This window comes from Rana temporaria, chromosome 11 (genome assembly GCF_905171775.1).
Source record: "Rana temporaria chromosome 11, aRanTem1.1, whole genome shotgun sequence".
Taxonomy (NCBI): Eukaryota; Metazoa; Chordata; class Amphibia; order Anura; family Ranidae; genus Rana; species Rana temporaria.
The window spans coordinates 60,654,783-60,672,389 of NC_053499.1; the positions used below are offsets into that span (position 1 = coordinate 60,654,783).

The following is a 17,607-nucleotide window of genomic DNA, read 5'->3' on the forward strand; positions in this document are numbered from 1 at the left end:
GGCTGCGTTACATTCCTTGGATGTTGTCCGAGCTCTGCGGCTGTACCTGTCTGCTACTGCTCCGTTCCGGAGGTTCGGACTCGTTGTTGTTTGTATCGGTGGATGGTTCTAAGAAAGGCCGGGCGGTCTCGTCGGCCACCATCTCTAGGTGGATCAGACAGATCGTGATTCATGCTTGTGCCCTACGAGGGTGGGCGCCTTCTTTTCCTGTCAGGGTGCATTTGACCAGGACAACAGGTGCCTCTTGGGCTTTCCGACATCAAGCGTTTGTTTCCCAGGTGTGTAAGGCGGCGACCTGGTTTTTCCGTTCACACTTTTTCACAAAATTTTACACGGTTGATGTGAATGCATCTTCGGATGCTTGCTTCGGCCGCAAGGTTTTGCGGGCGGCTGTTTAAGGTTGTAACTCCTCCGTTGAGGAGCTCTGGTTATGTTTGCGGTGAAGTTTGTTTGATTGCTGTTCCCACCCCTCGTTTTTTTTTTTACACTGCTTGGGGACGTCCCTACTGTCAAAAATATGCTGCTGTGTCCGTCCATGAACACAAGAGAAAATAGGATTTTTGCATTTACCGTAAAATCCTTTCTCTGTAGTTCATAGACGGACACAGCACCCACCCCTCTTTGTTTTTATGTTTGTACTGTTTTTTTACGAACTGAGCTACCAGATGCAGGGAGAGGGGTTGTGCCCAGAGGGACCACCCCCTGGGAGGTACTGTACAGTTTGACTTGATGTTGATTTAACTCTTTAACATGTTTCTGCCTAGTCCTCTCCTAATAGGCTAATACCATACTGTCAAGAATATTCTGCTGTGCCCATCCATGAACTACAGAGAAAAGTATTTTACGGTGAGTACAAAAATCCTATTTTTTTCATTTCAGATAGAATACTGGAGGATTTTAACTAGGGAAGTTAGACGAATTAGGGAAACCATGGTGACAGTACTAGTGTCTCCATTGGATGATTTCCCCTCCATTTCTGTTCTGTTTACAATCCAATCTCATGGAGGGGGAAACACTGTCCACCAATCTGCTGTCCACATTCCAGAAGTGGACAATTGGAAGATAGATTACCTCAGTCATCACCTTCTGAAGTAATAGGAGTAGTCTCTTCACACCAACATCTTCCACCTGATTTGTCAGGGTTGGGGCACTCTAGATGTGGACATCTTGGTCTCCAAGTTCAACAGTGACCTCTGTGGCGAAGACTTCCCTTCCCTCACTCCCCCTCCCTTCCCTCACTCCCCCTCCCTTCCCTCACTCCCCCTCCCTGCCCTCACTCCCCCTCCCTGCCCTCACTCCCCCTCCCTGCCCTCACTCCCCCTCCCTGCCCTCACTCCCCCTCCCTGCCCTCACTCCCCCTCCCTGCCCTCACTCCCCCTCCCTGCCCTCACTCCCCCTCCCTGCCCTCACTCCCCTTTCCTGCCCTCACTCCCCTTTCCTGCCCTCACTCCCCTTTCCTGCCCTCACTCTCCCTTCCCTCAGGCTAATTTATATTTTAAGGGTATGTTTATAGGGGGATGCCTTGGGGGGGGGGGGGTGTATTTACTGGTAGCTTGTTCTCAAAAGCTTCCCCAGTGTCCAATTTCAATCAACACTTATAACCTAAGGTCTTTTAATATGAAGCCTGTGCCCTGTACTATACTGTAAATACCTAATATGTCACGCCTTAAAACTACACATGCCTGTTACTCAGTGACAGACTTCAGCAGCCCAAATTTTCCATAGGTGATAGTTGACTGTTGGATATTGAACATGGCACAATCAGGGTTTATTGGACATCGGTGCCCCCGACGCATGTTTTTTTTTTTTTTTTGTATATGCGTGCATGTGGCAGTGGGTTTTGAGGGCTTGGGTGTAACTTTTTTGTTTTATCACATTCTTTTAGACCCCTGATGCTCATCTGTCCTCGGCAGCCAAGAAAGTGATATCTGAAACCAAAAGTGACATTAAACATGTCACTTTCACATTCCTTGCAGCTGGGGGAGATCAGCAAATGGGACCTGATACCCACCGTGCAAGAGTGTGAAGACATTGACATTTGACATACATCAGAGGCAGTAAAAAGGTTATACACCCTGTCACCAGATGACCCTGTGACCATATATTTGCATGCACATACACCTATTGGTCCTAACTTTGTCGATTAACCGGTTTCATAAATAATGTTCTCTCTTTATGATGGCATCTGAAAAGTTGGTGGGATATATTGTGCAGCAAGTAAACCTGTCCCTGAAGTTGTGTTGAAAGCAGAAAAAATGGGTATTGCAGTTTGTGTATGGTGTCGCAGACTGGTCAGGTTGCCCATGCTGGCTCATGTCCAGAGACAAATGCACCTACACTGGGCATTCGAGCATCAGAACTGAACTACGGAGCAGTGGAAGAAGGTATCCTGGTCTGATGAATCTGCTTTTCTTTTACATCATGTGGATGTAGATGAGTACGTGTGCGTCATCTACCCGGGAAAGAGATGTGGTATGAGAAGAAAGCAAGCTGGCTGAGACAGTGTTATTTTTTGGGCGATGATTTAATGGGAAACCTTGTGTCCTTGCCATTCATGTGACTGTTACTTTGACACATTCCACCTACCTAAATATTGTTGGTGACCAAATATACCCCTTTATGGTAATGATATTCCCTAATGGCAGTGGCCTCTTTCAGCAGGATAATGCACTCTGCCACATTGCAGAAATAGTTCAAGAATGGTTTGAGGAACACAAGAACAAGTTTGCGGTGTTGAGTTGGCCTCCAAATGCTCCAGATCTCAATCCAATCGAGTAACTGGGATGTGTTATCCATGGGGGGGGGGGGGGGTGTCCCACCTTGCAACTTGCAACTTGCAGGACCTGCCACTGATGGCTTGGTGCCAGATACCACAGCATACCTTCAGAGGTCTAGTGGCATCCATTCCTGGACAGGTCAGGGCTGTTGGTGGCAAGAGGGAGACCTGCTCAATATTGGGTGAATAGTCATAAAATTATAGCTAATCAGTGTATTTAGACATGTTATTTACCTGTTAAAACGTTTCTTGACTGCGGGACACCTCTATCTTGTATGTCAGCAGTGCCATCCATCAGACTCGGGTGACACTTCATAATATCCCTTTTCATTTCTCCACTGGCTGTTGAGGAGGGGAGAGTAATTGGATGCTCCCAGAAGAGGCAAGACTATGACATGCAATGAGGGAGAGGGGTCTGTCCTAGAAAATGACTAGAGCAAGTTCTGCTGTACATTGCAAGGAAAATTGCTTCATGTAAGCACTTAAAATGTTTGTAATTCTGTGTAGGTAAAACTGCAAATTGTTAGGTTGGCTATTTAACGTATATGTCAACCAAACTCGAGTTGAAATAGTCACCTCTGTGCTTTTATTCTGCCCCTAACCACTATGATTTCCTGCACTGCCTTCTGCCTGCCCAGAGTGTCAGATTCATATTTGATCACTCAAAATCTAGACCGATTCACAGGCAGAGGAATGTGTGAAATGCTTTTTGCGAGAGTAGCAATTCACACACTAATCCAATGATCACGGTTTGTGGGTTCTTATTTAGATAACATTTTTAGGTCTTGTAATCTGTGTCCGGATGCTACTTTTTAAAGCTGCATATTCATCTAATGCCCTTTTTATTTTTCTCTTTTTTTTCCCATTAGCTAAAAAGGGTCCAGATGGTATAGCATTACCCAACAATTACTGTGACTTTTGCCTCGGAGATTCAAAGATCAACAAGAAGACAAGCAACCCGGAAGAGCTGGTGTCTTGCTCAGACTGCGGTCGCTCTGGTATGAGAGGCAGGGGAAAAAGGAGGGTGATACAATGAGCATCTTCAGCTGTGAGAATTCCATAGTGCAGCAACTGCCTGCTGCCCAAGAAGAATGGGTGGTGTAGACTGTCTGCAGTTTAAGTTATTAACAGATTGTCTAAGACGCTGAGCATTGTGCGTGCCCCCTCCCCTTACCTTTTTAGCATTCACCTAATTTTGTTAGAGACAGTTGATCATTGTACAGGAGATGGTTATTTATACATTTTAATATTTTGTGGTGCAATAAAATGATATAAACATGTTAAAACTATTCTTTCTAATCACCAAATGCTTGCAAGGTGAGAAAATTCAGCAACAGTAATCTGACTATGCAAATGTTGATAGCGATGGCATATATTAGAAATTAACCCAGAGAAATTTCCAACAGCTTGGCCCCTAAAAAATAATACACAATACATATGATAAGTGTTTAAATGTAGAGAATATTTTACATTTCACATTTCAAATGCATTTGCATTGCTTATAGCAGGAAAGTTAATTAAGCCATATAATGAATGAGAGCCAGTTCAGTGCTTTTTAACAGCAATACTCATGTTCTCTTCCCAGATTTAAGTGTAAAATGTGCATATTATCAGCCATTATTAATAAACAAGGATTTGCTTCTACTGAAAGTGGAAAACATGACCTGTATGTTACTTCCTAGGACCAGGGTTTACAAAAACATGGTTATGTAGGCTGAGATGCATAAAATTATGTGGAACAATTCTAAATGATTTACTATGCAGCAACACACCACTCGCCATCCTTTATCGAATGTTTGGGGAGATTGCTGCTGCAGCGATGACTGAGGCATAATTTTTTCGGCCTGCGATTTCTGAAGCTGGTAAAAGTAGTCCAGGAGGCTGTCTAGCCACTGGATTACTTTTACAGGCAGCGGAAAGGGGTCCTCCCTCCACTGCTGCCTTACCGGGCTCTTCCGAGCAATCTGGGAGCCTAGCAAGAATGCAACTAGTGGCATGCGGTTCCTGAGACACAGTGAAAGAAACCAAAATCGTTCACCCCACTGTGACATTGGAAATGGCGAGGATTTTGTCACATCCAGTTTCGGTGTCCTGTAAACAAACCATTACCACCTGTACACGCATCAGATGAAACTCATCTTGATTCGATCTGATGCTTTGGATGGGAGAGGTGAGATCTGGGGACCAATAGACTACAGATCTCTCCATAAAGAGGGATCTTTCACTGCTCATGCTAACTCGCAAGGAATTCTGTTCATCCCATATGATGGCAATTAAAGTGCTGAATTTTTTTTTAATTAAAAAATACTTTTTTTGATTGCCCCCACACTTGAGTCATTGCCATGAATGGTGTTTATGATGGTGAGAGCAATACTTCCAGCACCAGACCTCCTTTTAAACCATGTGGGCCATATTCTGAGTAAAGTTACGATGGAGTAACTCAGGATACTCCATCGTAACTCCCTTTTTTGACCCGTGTATCTATGCTCCCGATTCTCAGAATCATTTTTGCATAGATACACTTAAGATCCGCCATCTGTAAGTCACTTACACTGGCGGATCTTAAATGCAATGATGCCGGCCGCCGCTAGATGGCATTTAAGTGAAGGAGTCATTTGCGTATGCAAATGATCCTTCTACGCCGATTCACGAACGAGTTCGCGTCGCGTAACCGTCGCTAACGTCGTTTGCGTAAGCGGAAACTTACCCCTGCTATATGAGGGGTAAGTTTCCGCAAGTCTCGCGTAGGCCATGTTACGGATGGCGTCGGGTCCCCGTCGTGTTTTTTCGTCGGATACGTCGTTTACGTAAGTCGTTCTTGAATACGACTTTACGTCAATGACGCACACGTCGGCGTCATTAACGTTTTCCGCCGAGAACTGGAGCATGCGCACTGGGCTTTTTGCAGCCCGGCGCATGCCCAGTTCTTTTGTATCGGGGGCGCGCTTCATTTGAATAGAAGCCGCCCCCTTGGAGATCTGCCAGGCTATGCCGGGACACTTACACTCCGCTGTCCCAACTTATGGAGCAAGTGGTTGGGGAATACAACACCTGCTCCAGTAAGTTGGGACAGCGGAGTGTAAGTGCCCTAAGCGAAGCAGGCGGATATTTACTCAGAATATGGCCCTAAACTGGTAACCTATAAAGGCTAATAAAGCGTCGCCTATAGAGTTTTTTTAGTAGTGTAGTTTGTCGCTGTTTCACCAGTGGGCGCAATTTGTGAGTGTGAAATGTTGGGTATCTATTTACTTAGTGTACAACATCATCTTTTATATTTTACCAAACAATTGGGTATTTTATATTGTGTTTTTGTGCATTATGATTCAGTAAAGTGTTTGGCCAAAAAATTGCTGTGAAAATACTGTTATAAAAAAGTTTAACACCCACTATTTTATTCTCTAGGGCCCGTGCTTAAAAAAAAATATATATCCCTTGGGGGTTCTAAGTAGCAAAATTAGATTAGTAGCTGCAGTCTTCATTGAGGTGTCTCTGTCGTGGACTGCTTGGAGTTTTAGAATGCTTGTAAACAAAAAGCATTATCATTACTTTTCAGCTAGAACAGGAAGATATAACGTTAATTGGAAGGCTATGAAATTCATAATTTAACCACTTGACGTTTGGGCAAATTCTGACATTTCTCACAAACATGTAAAAATAATTTAAAAAAATTGTTTTGTTTTTTTGCTAGACAATTAATTAGACCCCTCAAACATATATTTTCTGAAAGCGAAGGCCATGGAGATTAAAATGGTGGCTTTTTCACTTTGTTACGTCACTCAGTATTTGTGCAGTGCTTTATTAAACGCAATTTTTTAGGAAAAAATACCCTATATTACCCTATTTATTTGGTAAACTATAAAATGTTACGCTGAGTAAATGGGTACCCACCATGTCATGTTTTTAAAATTGCACACGCCCAAAAAATAAACTATGGTATATTAAATTATACATGCTGAATGAATAAAAGCATTTATAGGTTACCAGTTTATAGTTAAACAGGAGGTCTGGTGCTACCATTATTGCTCTCACTTTGTTCACTGGGATACCTCGCATATGGTGTGACCATCATTTACAGATGCATTCAGGACCTATTTGCGCATGAGCACGGGGGTGGCGGCGGTTTCTTTTGCACTTTTATACAATTTGTTTAAATTTTTATTTTTTTACCCTGCTTCCTTATTTTTTATTCAACTCATTCACTTAGTTACTCTTTATGGAGAGTTCTGGGGTCTTTTGGGCCCTCCAAAGACTGGTTGATTGGCTGCTTTATTAGCTGGTAATGGCTAGTAAACCAACAAACCGGAAGTGATGATTTCCTTGTCTCTTCCTGTTTTTCAGGACACAGAAGAGATTGGGGAACGGAAGTTCCTTCAATGCGACAGACCTCATTGTTCCCAGGCTTCCTGGTGGAACGGGAGAGCCTGGGAAAGGCTCTGGGGTGGTGGCGGGATGGGGGCCCCTCCCTTCCACCCCTGTAAGTGATTGGGTGACTGTAGAGCCACGCAGATCACTTTTACACAAAAGCGAATGGCTGACAGAAAATTTTGCTACCAGTGGATCATGGCTGCAGCTACAGCCATGATCCATGTATAACCGTTTCTGGATAAGGCCATATAAAGAAACATGATCTTGAACCACCTATCAGAGATCCATAGATCATTGGTTGATATGGTTTAAATGGAGACAGCTGGTTTATGGATTTGTAAGTGAATGGAGCTCTTAGACATAAGCTAGGTATGTGGTTTTGCATGTAATTTGAGAATTCTGCTACATTATCATTTACAACCCACCAATTTTTTTTACTCCTGTCCCTAATTCAGCATAATATTGACTGTACAGCCTCAGTGGCCCCGCACAGCGGCTTGCCAAAGTCTGTGCTTGGCCCACACGTTTGCCACACTCTCTGTTCAGTCCTTTTGGAGAGCTCATACTTTGTGTTTCAGTGAAGATTGGACACTTCATAAGAATCAATTTCAGATGCTGGTTCACTTACATGGGCCCAGCACAGAAGATTTGAAAAGCAGCTGTTGCACCACTGACATCTCGCTGGATTGAAGACAGGTGAGGATGAGCTGGGGGCAGGAAAGTTAGTCAAAGTGCCACAAGCCTGCACATCGAACACAACTAAATTACCAATAATCCCATTATGGTACAAAAAAGTGGTAAATCTGATTTATTTTTATTTTTTCCTGTTTGTGACCTAGCAGCAGGTAAGTGGGTAAGGTATGAAGCTGGCCACACACTCTTCACACTGTACAATCTTTAACAGATTTACCAGCTACTGGGTTAGGGCAAGGGCCTCCCTTATTTTGGATATCAATGTAATACATTGTTGGTACAGTAAATTTTCAAGGGACTGATAGTGGGTTTGATTTTCTTTTGTGGTCTAGACTACAAAATGTGCAGTTAATTTTTGTAACTGGATAAATATAAAATGCTGCATGCTGCTGTGTAATCTTTTATGTCCATCCAACAGACTGAGCCCTAGTCATCTTTTCATATCATTCACTTGACTACTTTTCAGTTTTTCTAAGAAGCCCATTGTTTACAGAACACAGTCATCAAAGCAACAACTCATGCCTAGCCTAGAGATTTCTATCAGACAAATATAACTGCAAAGCATGCTGTTCTGCTTTGCTATCTCTTTAGATTACCCACAGTGCTTCAGGAAACCTTTTATCCTGCCAAATAAAAAATGTCAGAGTATAAAATGGTATAAAAAAAAAGTACAATAACTGAAATAATGCAACAAAATCATTATAGTTTTACCTTTTATGAAGGTTGTAAAGAGACTGTACAATCAGATTGCGTGGCCAACTTCTTGGGTCTGCAGAGCTTAATTGCAGATGGTGTTTATGTTCTGATTTCTCAGAATAATACCACACTCTGTATTGCATATGTATGGACTATTATTCTGTAAGGGCATTGTGTTTTAATGAAGAAACAGGCCTAGTTTCTTAAAACGAACAATTGCAGTTATAGACAAGCGGATTATATTTATATGGTTATCCAGTTTTATGTAAAATTTGAGTTAAAGCTGCACTCCAGGTTATATTTGCATTGCATACTTATCTGATGTACACGATTGCATTTACTTATGCATGCTTACATGATGGACTGCTGGGAAAGCTGGAAAGCACTGTAGTGGTCGGCACTACTACAACAAATAGCTGCAATCTTTTGGGTCCTGCTCAGGTTTTGTTGTTATACCACTGACCAGAGGGGGTCAATCACTTGGCACCACCATCATACATAGAATGCCTTGTATTTTTTCAAGGAATAACAAGGTGTTCTCTGGGCGAGCTGGAGATTGAAGTTGCTGCCCTTACACTCTTCTAGTTTCAATATTGCATATTTACGTTGTGCAAAACTGGACTGGAGCTATGTAAGTATGCAATAAAGATAATTGCTGAAGTTCAGCTTTAACAAGCAGCAAAACTTTAATATTTCGCCACTCCACAAGGCTTGACACCTAAAGAGAATATGCTACTTCTGGGGTCGGTTTGGTTTCTGTGTAGAGATCACTATGGCTTTTTCCATTAACACCATCCACATGACAATGCCAAATTTTAGCGACTCATTTGTAGAACATGTAACAACAACTTCTTCAGACAACATGGAATACAGCATTGATCCACTTAAGCAATGGAAATGGCTGAGTTCAGAACACTTTGAATATGGTCAGATTGTCCTGTCATTCATTAATCTCCTGTTTACTTTTTAATTGAATTTGTCTGTGGGTCGCCCACATTTTACAAACCCACACAAGGATTTAGTCAAGGTTACACCTAATCAGTAGTAGATATGTAAAGATTGATCAGTTTTTACTGCCCTTTAGTTTCCCTACATTAACTTATTACAGAAAGTGTCAGGTTTAACTTAAACCAACGCTGGCCTGGGTTTATTTTTATTGGCATGCATGTTTGTGGTGTAAATTGTGCCTTAATTTAAACATAAACAAAGAAACTATCCATATGGTAATAGTTTTGAGGCATTTCCATTAAAGAACCTTTTCCTTTTGAAATATTTATCAATTGTTTTTAGTTTTTTTTTTTTTTTTTTTTAAAGCCATTTCTTTCCATAGTTGAAATTGAAAGTTGTACATGATTTTCCTTTTTGTCAGCTGTAGATGACATTTGTCTCCTTCAGCCATTGGAAGAAGTAGTGCCCTGATCAGTAGTACAATTGGAAACTGAGAAGAAAGGGAAGCTAACAGGAATTGTTGTTGAAGGTGTTGGCACAAGGTCCATTATTCTTGCCCTTTTTTTACTTAGATGGTAGTAGCCCAAAACAGTCATTCAGGTTTGGTGTTTTAACTACTGCAGCTTCTTTGAGTAATACTGTACTTATTTCTCCATCAAAAATGTAACCTGTAGGTCATAATTGAGGTGAGGGAGCAGGGATTTTGCAGAAGAAAAAGTATATGTAATGGCAATCTGAGTTCAACTGTGTAGCAGGGAGCAGATGGTATTGCTAGGAGGGATTAGGGATTTGAAAGAAACTGACGTAGAACAGACATATTTGGAAGGAGTGTCCTTAAATGTCGTTTTGTTTCTGTGGAATGAGCTTTTGACACTGTTAATTTGTTTCATTGTTGTAAAACATACTTTGCATCAAAATGAAGAGTCACATATTTTAAAAAGAACAGGTTATTTTAAATGACTGCAGCAGTTTATTTATGCTTTATGGACTGTAATTTGGCTATCCTATAATTCAGGTCCACTGATATACATTCAGTATATCTAGTTTTCCTTTGTGATCGCCAAACCCTGGAAAAGGGTAGTAAAATATGCCAATTCAGCTTTTGCTGTTCTGATCAATCTTGCCTAATAAAAATTAATTGCACCTATCCTTACATAATTTTTAAAGGTATATTACCATATTTCAGTTTCACATGTAGTCCAAATTTGGTAACATGACCACATCAAAGTGTACTTCATTTTTAGTGTGACACCATAATAAAGCTGTCTGCAATCATTTGGAATAGTCTGAGCCCCATTTCTCTTGCGATCGTAGGACATCCTTCCTGTTTGCAGTTTACTGCAGTGATGATGGCTGCTGTGAAGACTTACCGCTGGCAGTGCATTGAGTGTAAATGCTGCAACATCTGTGGGACATCTGAGAATGATGTAAGTAAATGTTAATTAACATTAATTGAATATAAAGGAAACCTGTACTGAAGAAGATCTAGAAGTTGCAAATACTACCATTTTGAAAACTGGTTTCCTGGTTGTTGCTGAATTCAGGACTTAAGTATTTTTAAATAAGCATGCAACAAGTGAAGGGGGAACTGATCTGCATACTTTTTCTGAATCTGTCTCTAAATATTAAAACCAGAGCGTTGGTATCAAGTCCAGGCAGGCAGTTGGCTTTTTTCAAGCGAAACAATGGCAGGCTATGGGTTGTCACCGGCTTCTATGACACTATAACCACGTGTTCTGAATTTTTTTCCGCTCGGGAAAACGTATTAAGTAATGAGAGGGAGAGAACCTCTAACTTATATTTAAAGAGCTGCCCAACAGATCATATTTTCCTAGGAAGACAGTAATCCTAATGTAATGCATTTAAGAAAACAACAAAACCTCTAAATTCAGGAGTGCTGATTAATAAATGCAGAAACCCATAGTAACCAATCAGGATTCACTCTGATAAACTCATTGGATTACAAGGTAGAGTTTGACTGGATGACATTGGTTATTGCACTTAAGGAGCATCACTTAGTTATCACTTTATGGCTGTTCATCTTGGCATTTCATGTTGCCTCAGACATGTTCTGTACCAAGTTTTTTTTTAGTTTTTTGTTTTTTTTGCTTTTCAATAGGATCAGTTGCTATTCTGTGATGATTGTGACCGTGGATACCATATGTATTGCCTCGCTCCACCAATGGCTGAGCCTCCTGAGGGTGAGTATATACAATTTTTTCTGTTTTCCCAATCGTGGCAGGATTTTTTCTTTAAATGAGCATCAATACATTCTTTTTTTTCATTTTTATATTCAATAAATAACTTGAAAATAATTATAAGCTCAAATAACACACGAGAACCCTCTGGCCAATATAGATTGTTTTTAATTTGGAAAATTTTACTTTGTAACATAGTCACGGAACATAGAGGATGGGTGGTGTCAAGACACCCAGTAGATAGATGCATTGAGATAGCATTTTTTTTTTTTTTTATTGTACATTCTTAATGGTGTCCTATCTTTGTGTTTTTATAATATCGTAAATATTTTAAAGATGTTTTTTCTGCTCTTTTAGGAAGCTGGAGTTGTCATTTGTGTCTCGATCTGCTAAAGGACAAGGCTTCTATTTACCAGAACTCCTGACAGATCCATTAATAACATCAATACAAAGCGCAGGCTGCAGAGAAGACCCCATGGAATTGATTACCGAACACCTTATGGGGGAGGGTTTTTTCCCTTAATTCTATATCCCGTATGCGTGAACATACACACATACGCATGAACAATGTGTTATTTGGCAGTTCTTATTCATTAAAAACATGTAAAGATTTAGTATCCTAATCACTTTTAATATCACATTGTCTTATTAATGGACCTTTTGATCTCTTGTATGGCAGAAATTCTATATAAACATTTTTATCACGGTCCTTAAAGATTGCTAAGCTCGTTAACGTTTGTCTAGGGAACCTGTATAGGGATGTCTTCAGTACTTTAACCTAAAATGTCAGTGAAAGAGATGATTGTTGGAGTGAACACCGAAGAGAAGAGAAAATGCTGTGCTGTCTTTTGCTGATTCTATTTAGTATTCACTGTAAAGGTTCTTCAGTATTGCTGCCACTACCTCCATGACATTTGGTGAACCTTCTGTGCCTTTTACTTTGATCTCCCTTCAGGTAGTGTAAGAGTGCCATGTACCAAGCTTTTTCAGTAGCTTACAGCTCTTTATTTCAGCTCCAGTGTAGCTGGATGTAAAAGCTTGACACATACTTTACACAGAACCAGTCTTAGAATAGACCAACAAATACAACAAATGATCATAGTTACTAGCATTGCTTATATCCTCCATAGTGTTTTTAACCATCCTTTCCTTCCTTCTCAGGGTAAACTGGTGTGTGTATAGCATGAGAAAATAGTTGTGTGTATTTTTTTTGCTGCAGGCTGAACAATAATAAAGCTATTAGCCTCTTCCCAAAGACTTCCCTTCACAGTACCAAACTTGCTGCTTCTCTGGGGTCTGAAAAATCTGCAGATTTTTGTTTTTAATCCTGTCAGCGTTGGAAGATTTGATGATATTCATTATTTTTCTAGACTATACATATATAAATATATATTTTTTACATACTGACCCGACAGGGCTGTGGTTAAGCAGCCTGAAGACCCCACTCACACTTCTGCTTTTTAAAAACTTTAGGAACATTTACCGATCACTCTTAAAGTGCAAATGTGCATTTTGGTCATGTTAAAATGCATAGAAAAACATCAAAGTTGCATAAAAAATGCATTGCATTTTATGAACTGCTTTTAAAGGAATAAAAAAAGAATATATATGTATATAGTACATTTACTCTCTCAGTAAAAATAATTTTTCTTGCTATATTGCACATACTTTTTAGGGTCCATGCACACTGGGCTTAAACGCCTCTTCTACAGGAGGTTTGCCTTCAGAAGCAGCTCAGTGTTCTCCTATGTGTCCATGCACATTAAGGATGTTTAGAGCAGTGTTTCTCAACCAGGGTTTTTTTTACGGCAAAGGGACAAAAAACTTGCACTGTGCTAATCTATACAGAGTGGAGAGAGCATAGACCAGACCTCTCCTTCCTGACTCTTTCCTCCTCTCTGCCACTAATTATACTCCCACCTGGCAATACACAGAATGCAGTCTAGGCCATCTGTCTGCGTCCTGCCAACTGATGACATCACCGGTTGCTATGGACAGGTCGGGTGCCCCGCATAGCTTTGTGTATTGCTAATGGGAGTATAGATAGTGGCAGATAGGGGTCCGGGCTTTGCTTTCTCCTCTCTGTATACTGGAGAGAGAAACGCTGCCTAATCTTTGAGCCATCTAAATTATGCTATCTGACTCATAAATCCAAATGAGTGGAGAGAATCATCCACTCCAGAATAGATTTGCAAAATAAAGCAGCTGTCAAATATGCAGAGCTCACACAGATCAGACTGTATGTGGTTTGGTTGCCGTCCCCTTACTCCCCCCTCCCCATGCTGTGGGGGGAGACTCGGCTTTTACCTCCTCCCCTGCTTTTTCTTCTTCTTTGCTGTTGTCACTACTCCTGTAGTTATGAGAGGGATGTGGTGGGATGAGTGCTTTTGTGTTAGGAGGGGGAATTTGTAGAGGAAGGAAGAACATATTTTGTGTTAGGAGGGGGGATTTGGTCTAGGAGAGGGAGGTTGGGCTACCAGGGTGGTTATTGGGGGGAGAGAATTTACAAACTGCCTCATAAACCGCACTTTAGGGCTTGTTCACTCCAGGTTCTGGTCAAATGCGATTTTAAAAATTCATGCTGGCAGGGTTTTTTTTTCCATGCAAATAGGGCAACCCATAAAAATAAAAAAGATGTATGGGGGAACACACAAAACAAGTGCGCTCGGACAAACCAGTTGTGAACCAGCCCTCGGGCTGGTGTACCCTGCAGAATTCTAAAGGGTACCTTGACTGAAAAAGGTTGGAAAACACTGGTTTAGAGGCATAGTTTAAGCTCAGTGTTTGAAGGCAGAAAAAAACCTTCTGGATTGCGCTTTTGAGAGTTTTCTGGCAGAAAAAAACACTAAGTGTATAAAAATGCTCTATATAAACATTTCTGCTAAAATAACTAGTGTTTTTTAAGCCCAGTGTGCATAGACTCTTAAAGCAGAAGAGTAATTTGGGCCTTAATGCTGTGATTACATATCATAACATAAATATAATATGGTTTAGGATAATGAAGTTGATAATGGTTGGTTTTAGTACTCAGATTCCTTTCTAATCTAGAACACGTTATGAATTGCTAGGCATCAATACCTACCTGTTCTACATTGCTGTATCTTACTAAATTAGTTGGCAAATGTTACTTCATCATGCGTTCACCAAAAGAGATGGCTTTTAGCACAAGTGCTTGTGTCATAGTGAACAGTAGACTCATCAAATATTGCCATGGAATGAAAGGGAATCTATTGTGAAAATACTGTAATTTTAATTTTTGTTGCATTTCATTCTGAACACTAATTAAATAAAAATGCTACATTTATATAAAAAAAATGGGGCCTCAGCTTCAGGGCAGTATTTCTGTGTTAAAACTTTGTGTACATGTTTTATGTTGGCGTGGCAGTCTTGAAAGCACAGCCAGTAGCCTTTTTCTGCCTAATAGGTAATGATTGCAAAGATTTTTAGTATGAGAAAACATTCAAGCTTTCTATATTTATATTAATTATTACATATAAAGGTATTTAAGTAAGTTATCTGTTGTTAAACCTCATATTTGCTTAACTTGTATAGTTGATGCCTTTTTTTTCAGGTTACGTTTTCATTTACTCACTGTCTTTACTAATAGATAAGTCTCGCATTAAGGTCAGCACAGTATTCTGCATTTTTTTTCCCACAGATCTGAAATTTGTTTAGGGAACCATGTTACTGTCTTCTAGCATACCTGGCTGTGTTTCTGGTGCTCCGCAGCATCTGAGGAACAGTTCTCTTATTATTATACTATGATTCCTGGCCAGCAACATACTGGTACGTCGCTGGATAGGAACGGTGATATCTTGGTCATCGCTGCAGCGTTTGACTGAGGTATCTGTTTCCAGCCGGTGATTCCAAAACCGGTAAAAGTAATCCTGAGTGGCTAAAGAGCTACTGGATTACTTTTACAGGCAGTAAAAAAGGGGGTCCCACCCGCCACCCCTTTTACCATGCTCACTTGAGCAGTCAGGGAGCCCAATCAGTATGTGACCCGCGCCATCTGGTTCATGTTGAGAGAAACTGATGTTCTCCCACTGTGTGACATCAAAACCAGAAGCAACAGCAATTTCGTCACTTCCAGCTTTGGCTCTTTGTTGGCCAGGAAAGCAGGATTCTGACTGATCTGTGTCTGATTTGAGGCCAGAGAAGACCCCAGATCTCTTCATAAAAAGCACCTGTTATGGCCAATGATGTCACAAGGGATGTTGTTCATCCCTTGTGACAGCAATAAAGTTAATAATAAAAAAAAATTGAGACCGTGTAAAAGTGTTTTTTTTTTATTTATTTTTTAAGTACCCTCATTCACCCATGGTCATGCACAAATTCAAATGCTTGCGCCGGTCCCGCACGCATATATAGGCGACAATTACACCACATGTGAGGTATTATCGTGAATGTGTGAGAGCAATAATTCTGTGTAACCCTTAACTGGATACCTGTAAAGGATTTTAAAGTGTCGCCTATGGGGATTTTTAGGTGCTGTAATTTTGTGCTACTCTATGTACAGATGCAATTATGAAGCTTGTCATGTTTGGTATCTATTTACTTGGCATAACATCATCTTCTATTTTTTATCAAAAAAATGGGTGTTGTTTTTGTGTATTAAAATTCATTAAAGTATATTTTTCCCAAGTATATTTGACATGGAAAAAACACTGTGCAAATACCACGTGACATAAAAATATGCAATACCCATCATTTTATTCTCTAGGGTCTCTGCTTAAAAAAATTATATTTCTCTTTCGTCCATGCTACCTTAAAGGAACACTAAAGGTTCGTTTTTTATTAGATCAATTGATTGCTGTAAGCTAGAGCATTTAAACATCACTTTCCTCGTTTTTCCTTTTGACTTCCAAAATACAGTAATCCAGGTTTGAAAATGCCATTTCCTGTCTCTCCTCTTCTTGCTTTCCACCAGCATCTGAGCCGTTTTGCATGGTGGAAAGCAGAATGTGCTCACCCCCTCCCTATGACTACAGCCCTGCGTGAAGATGCTCTCTTATCCCTCACAGGCATGGAGGCTAAGCCTAATGGGAACTGTAGTTCCCATTAGGCCGTGATGTAGCAAGAATGAATGCGCACCGCAAACCAGGAAGTCAGTGAGAATAACGATTCAGGAGTGACGGAGGTGAATGAAACAGCTTGATTTCAATAGGTATCAAACTAGTTTTAATGCAAAACATTACTTTTTACTTTATCAGCTACTGCCAGACTTTAATTTAAGAGGAAAATATTTTTGTCTTTACAGCCCCTTTAAGTCTTGACATTAGGGTTATGTTACATCTATTAGGAGAGGACTAGGCAGACATGTTAGATATTTAAAACCATGTAGTTATACCAAAGATGAACACCCCCGATATAAATAATGTATTTTATTTTATTTTGGGGGGGGGGGGGGAGGGGTTCTTGCAAAAAATGTTTTGTACATGTAATAAGGGTTTTTCAGAATTGGCCTGGACTGGGAGTGGATAATAACACACAACCTACTCTTCAGATAAAGGGGATATACATAATTTTACGATAAAACTTTATTTTTGATCATTTCCTCAGCAAAAATGTACATAGCTGTTATTGTTTGCCATGGAAAAAGTATACATTTTAGCATCAAAGCTTGATATTGCTCACTGTAGCAGAAATTTCTTCTTGTATGGCCAAAAAAAAACCCTTTTAATTCTCAGAGTTGGGCGAACGGTTTGGCCCGAACATTGCCTGTTCGCTCATTTGACGAACACCCGAATTTGACCCTTTGGGGACGGTATGGATTTTAAAAGGGAGCCCCACGCCAAAAAAAATAAAAAAAAGGTGTGGTGTTCCCCCTCAAAATTCATATTGGATCCTTACCTGAACATGTAGCTTAGAAGTCTAGGAAAGATTGAGGACCCCCCTTCTGAGCTGTACCAGGCCACATGCCCTCAACAT

General features: G+C 40.5%; 1 protein-coding gene across 2 annotated transcripts in view; it reads left to right on the plus strand.

The window, feature by feature from the left end:
* Positions 1 to 15,187, plus strand: part of DPF2 (double PHD fingers 2) — a 75,998-nt gene extending 60,811 nt beyond the window's left edge. For both annotated transcript variants that reach the window (XM_040328645.1, XM_040328646.1), the window contains 4 exons: positions 3,646 to 3,774; positions 10,793 to 10,905; positions 11,598 to 11,679; positions 12,034 to 15,187. In XM_040328645.1, coding sequence (XP_040184579.1) covers positions 3,646 to 3,774; positions 10,793 to 10,905; positions 11,598 to 11,679; positions 12,034 to 12,101 — 392 coding nt within the window. In that variant the 3' untranslated portion in view covers positions 12,102 to 15,187. The remainder of the gene's footprint in view (positions 1 to 3,645; positions 3,775 to 10,792; positions 10,906 to 11,597; positions 11,680 to 12,033) is intronic.
* Positions 15,188 to 17,607: the final 2,420 nt, after the last annotated feature.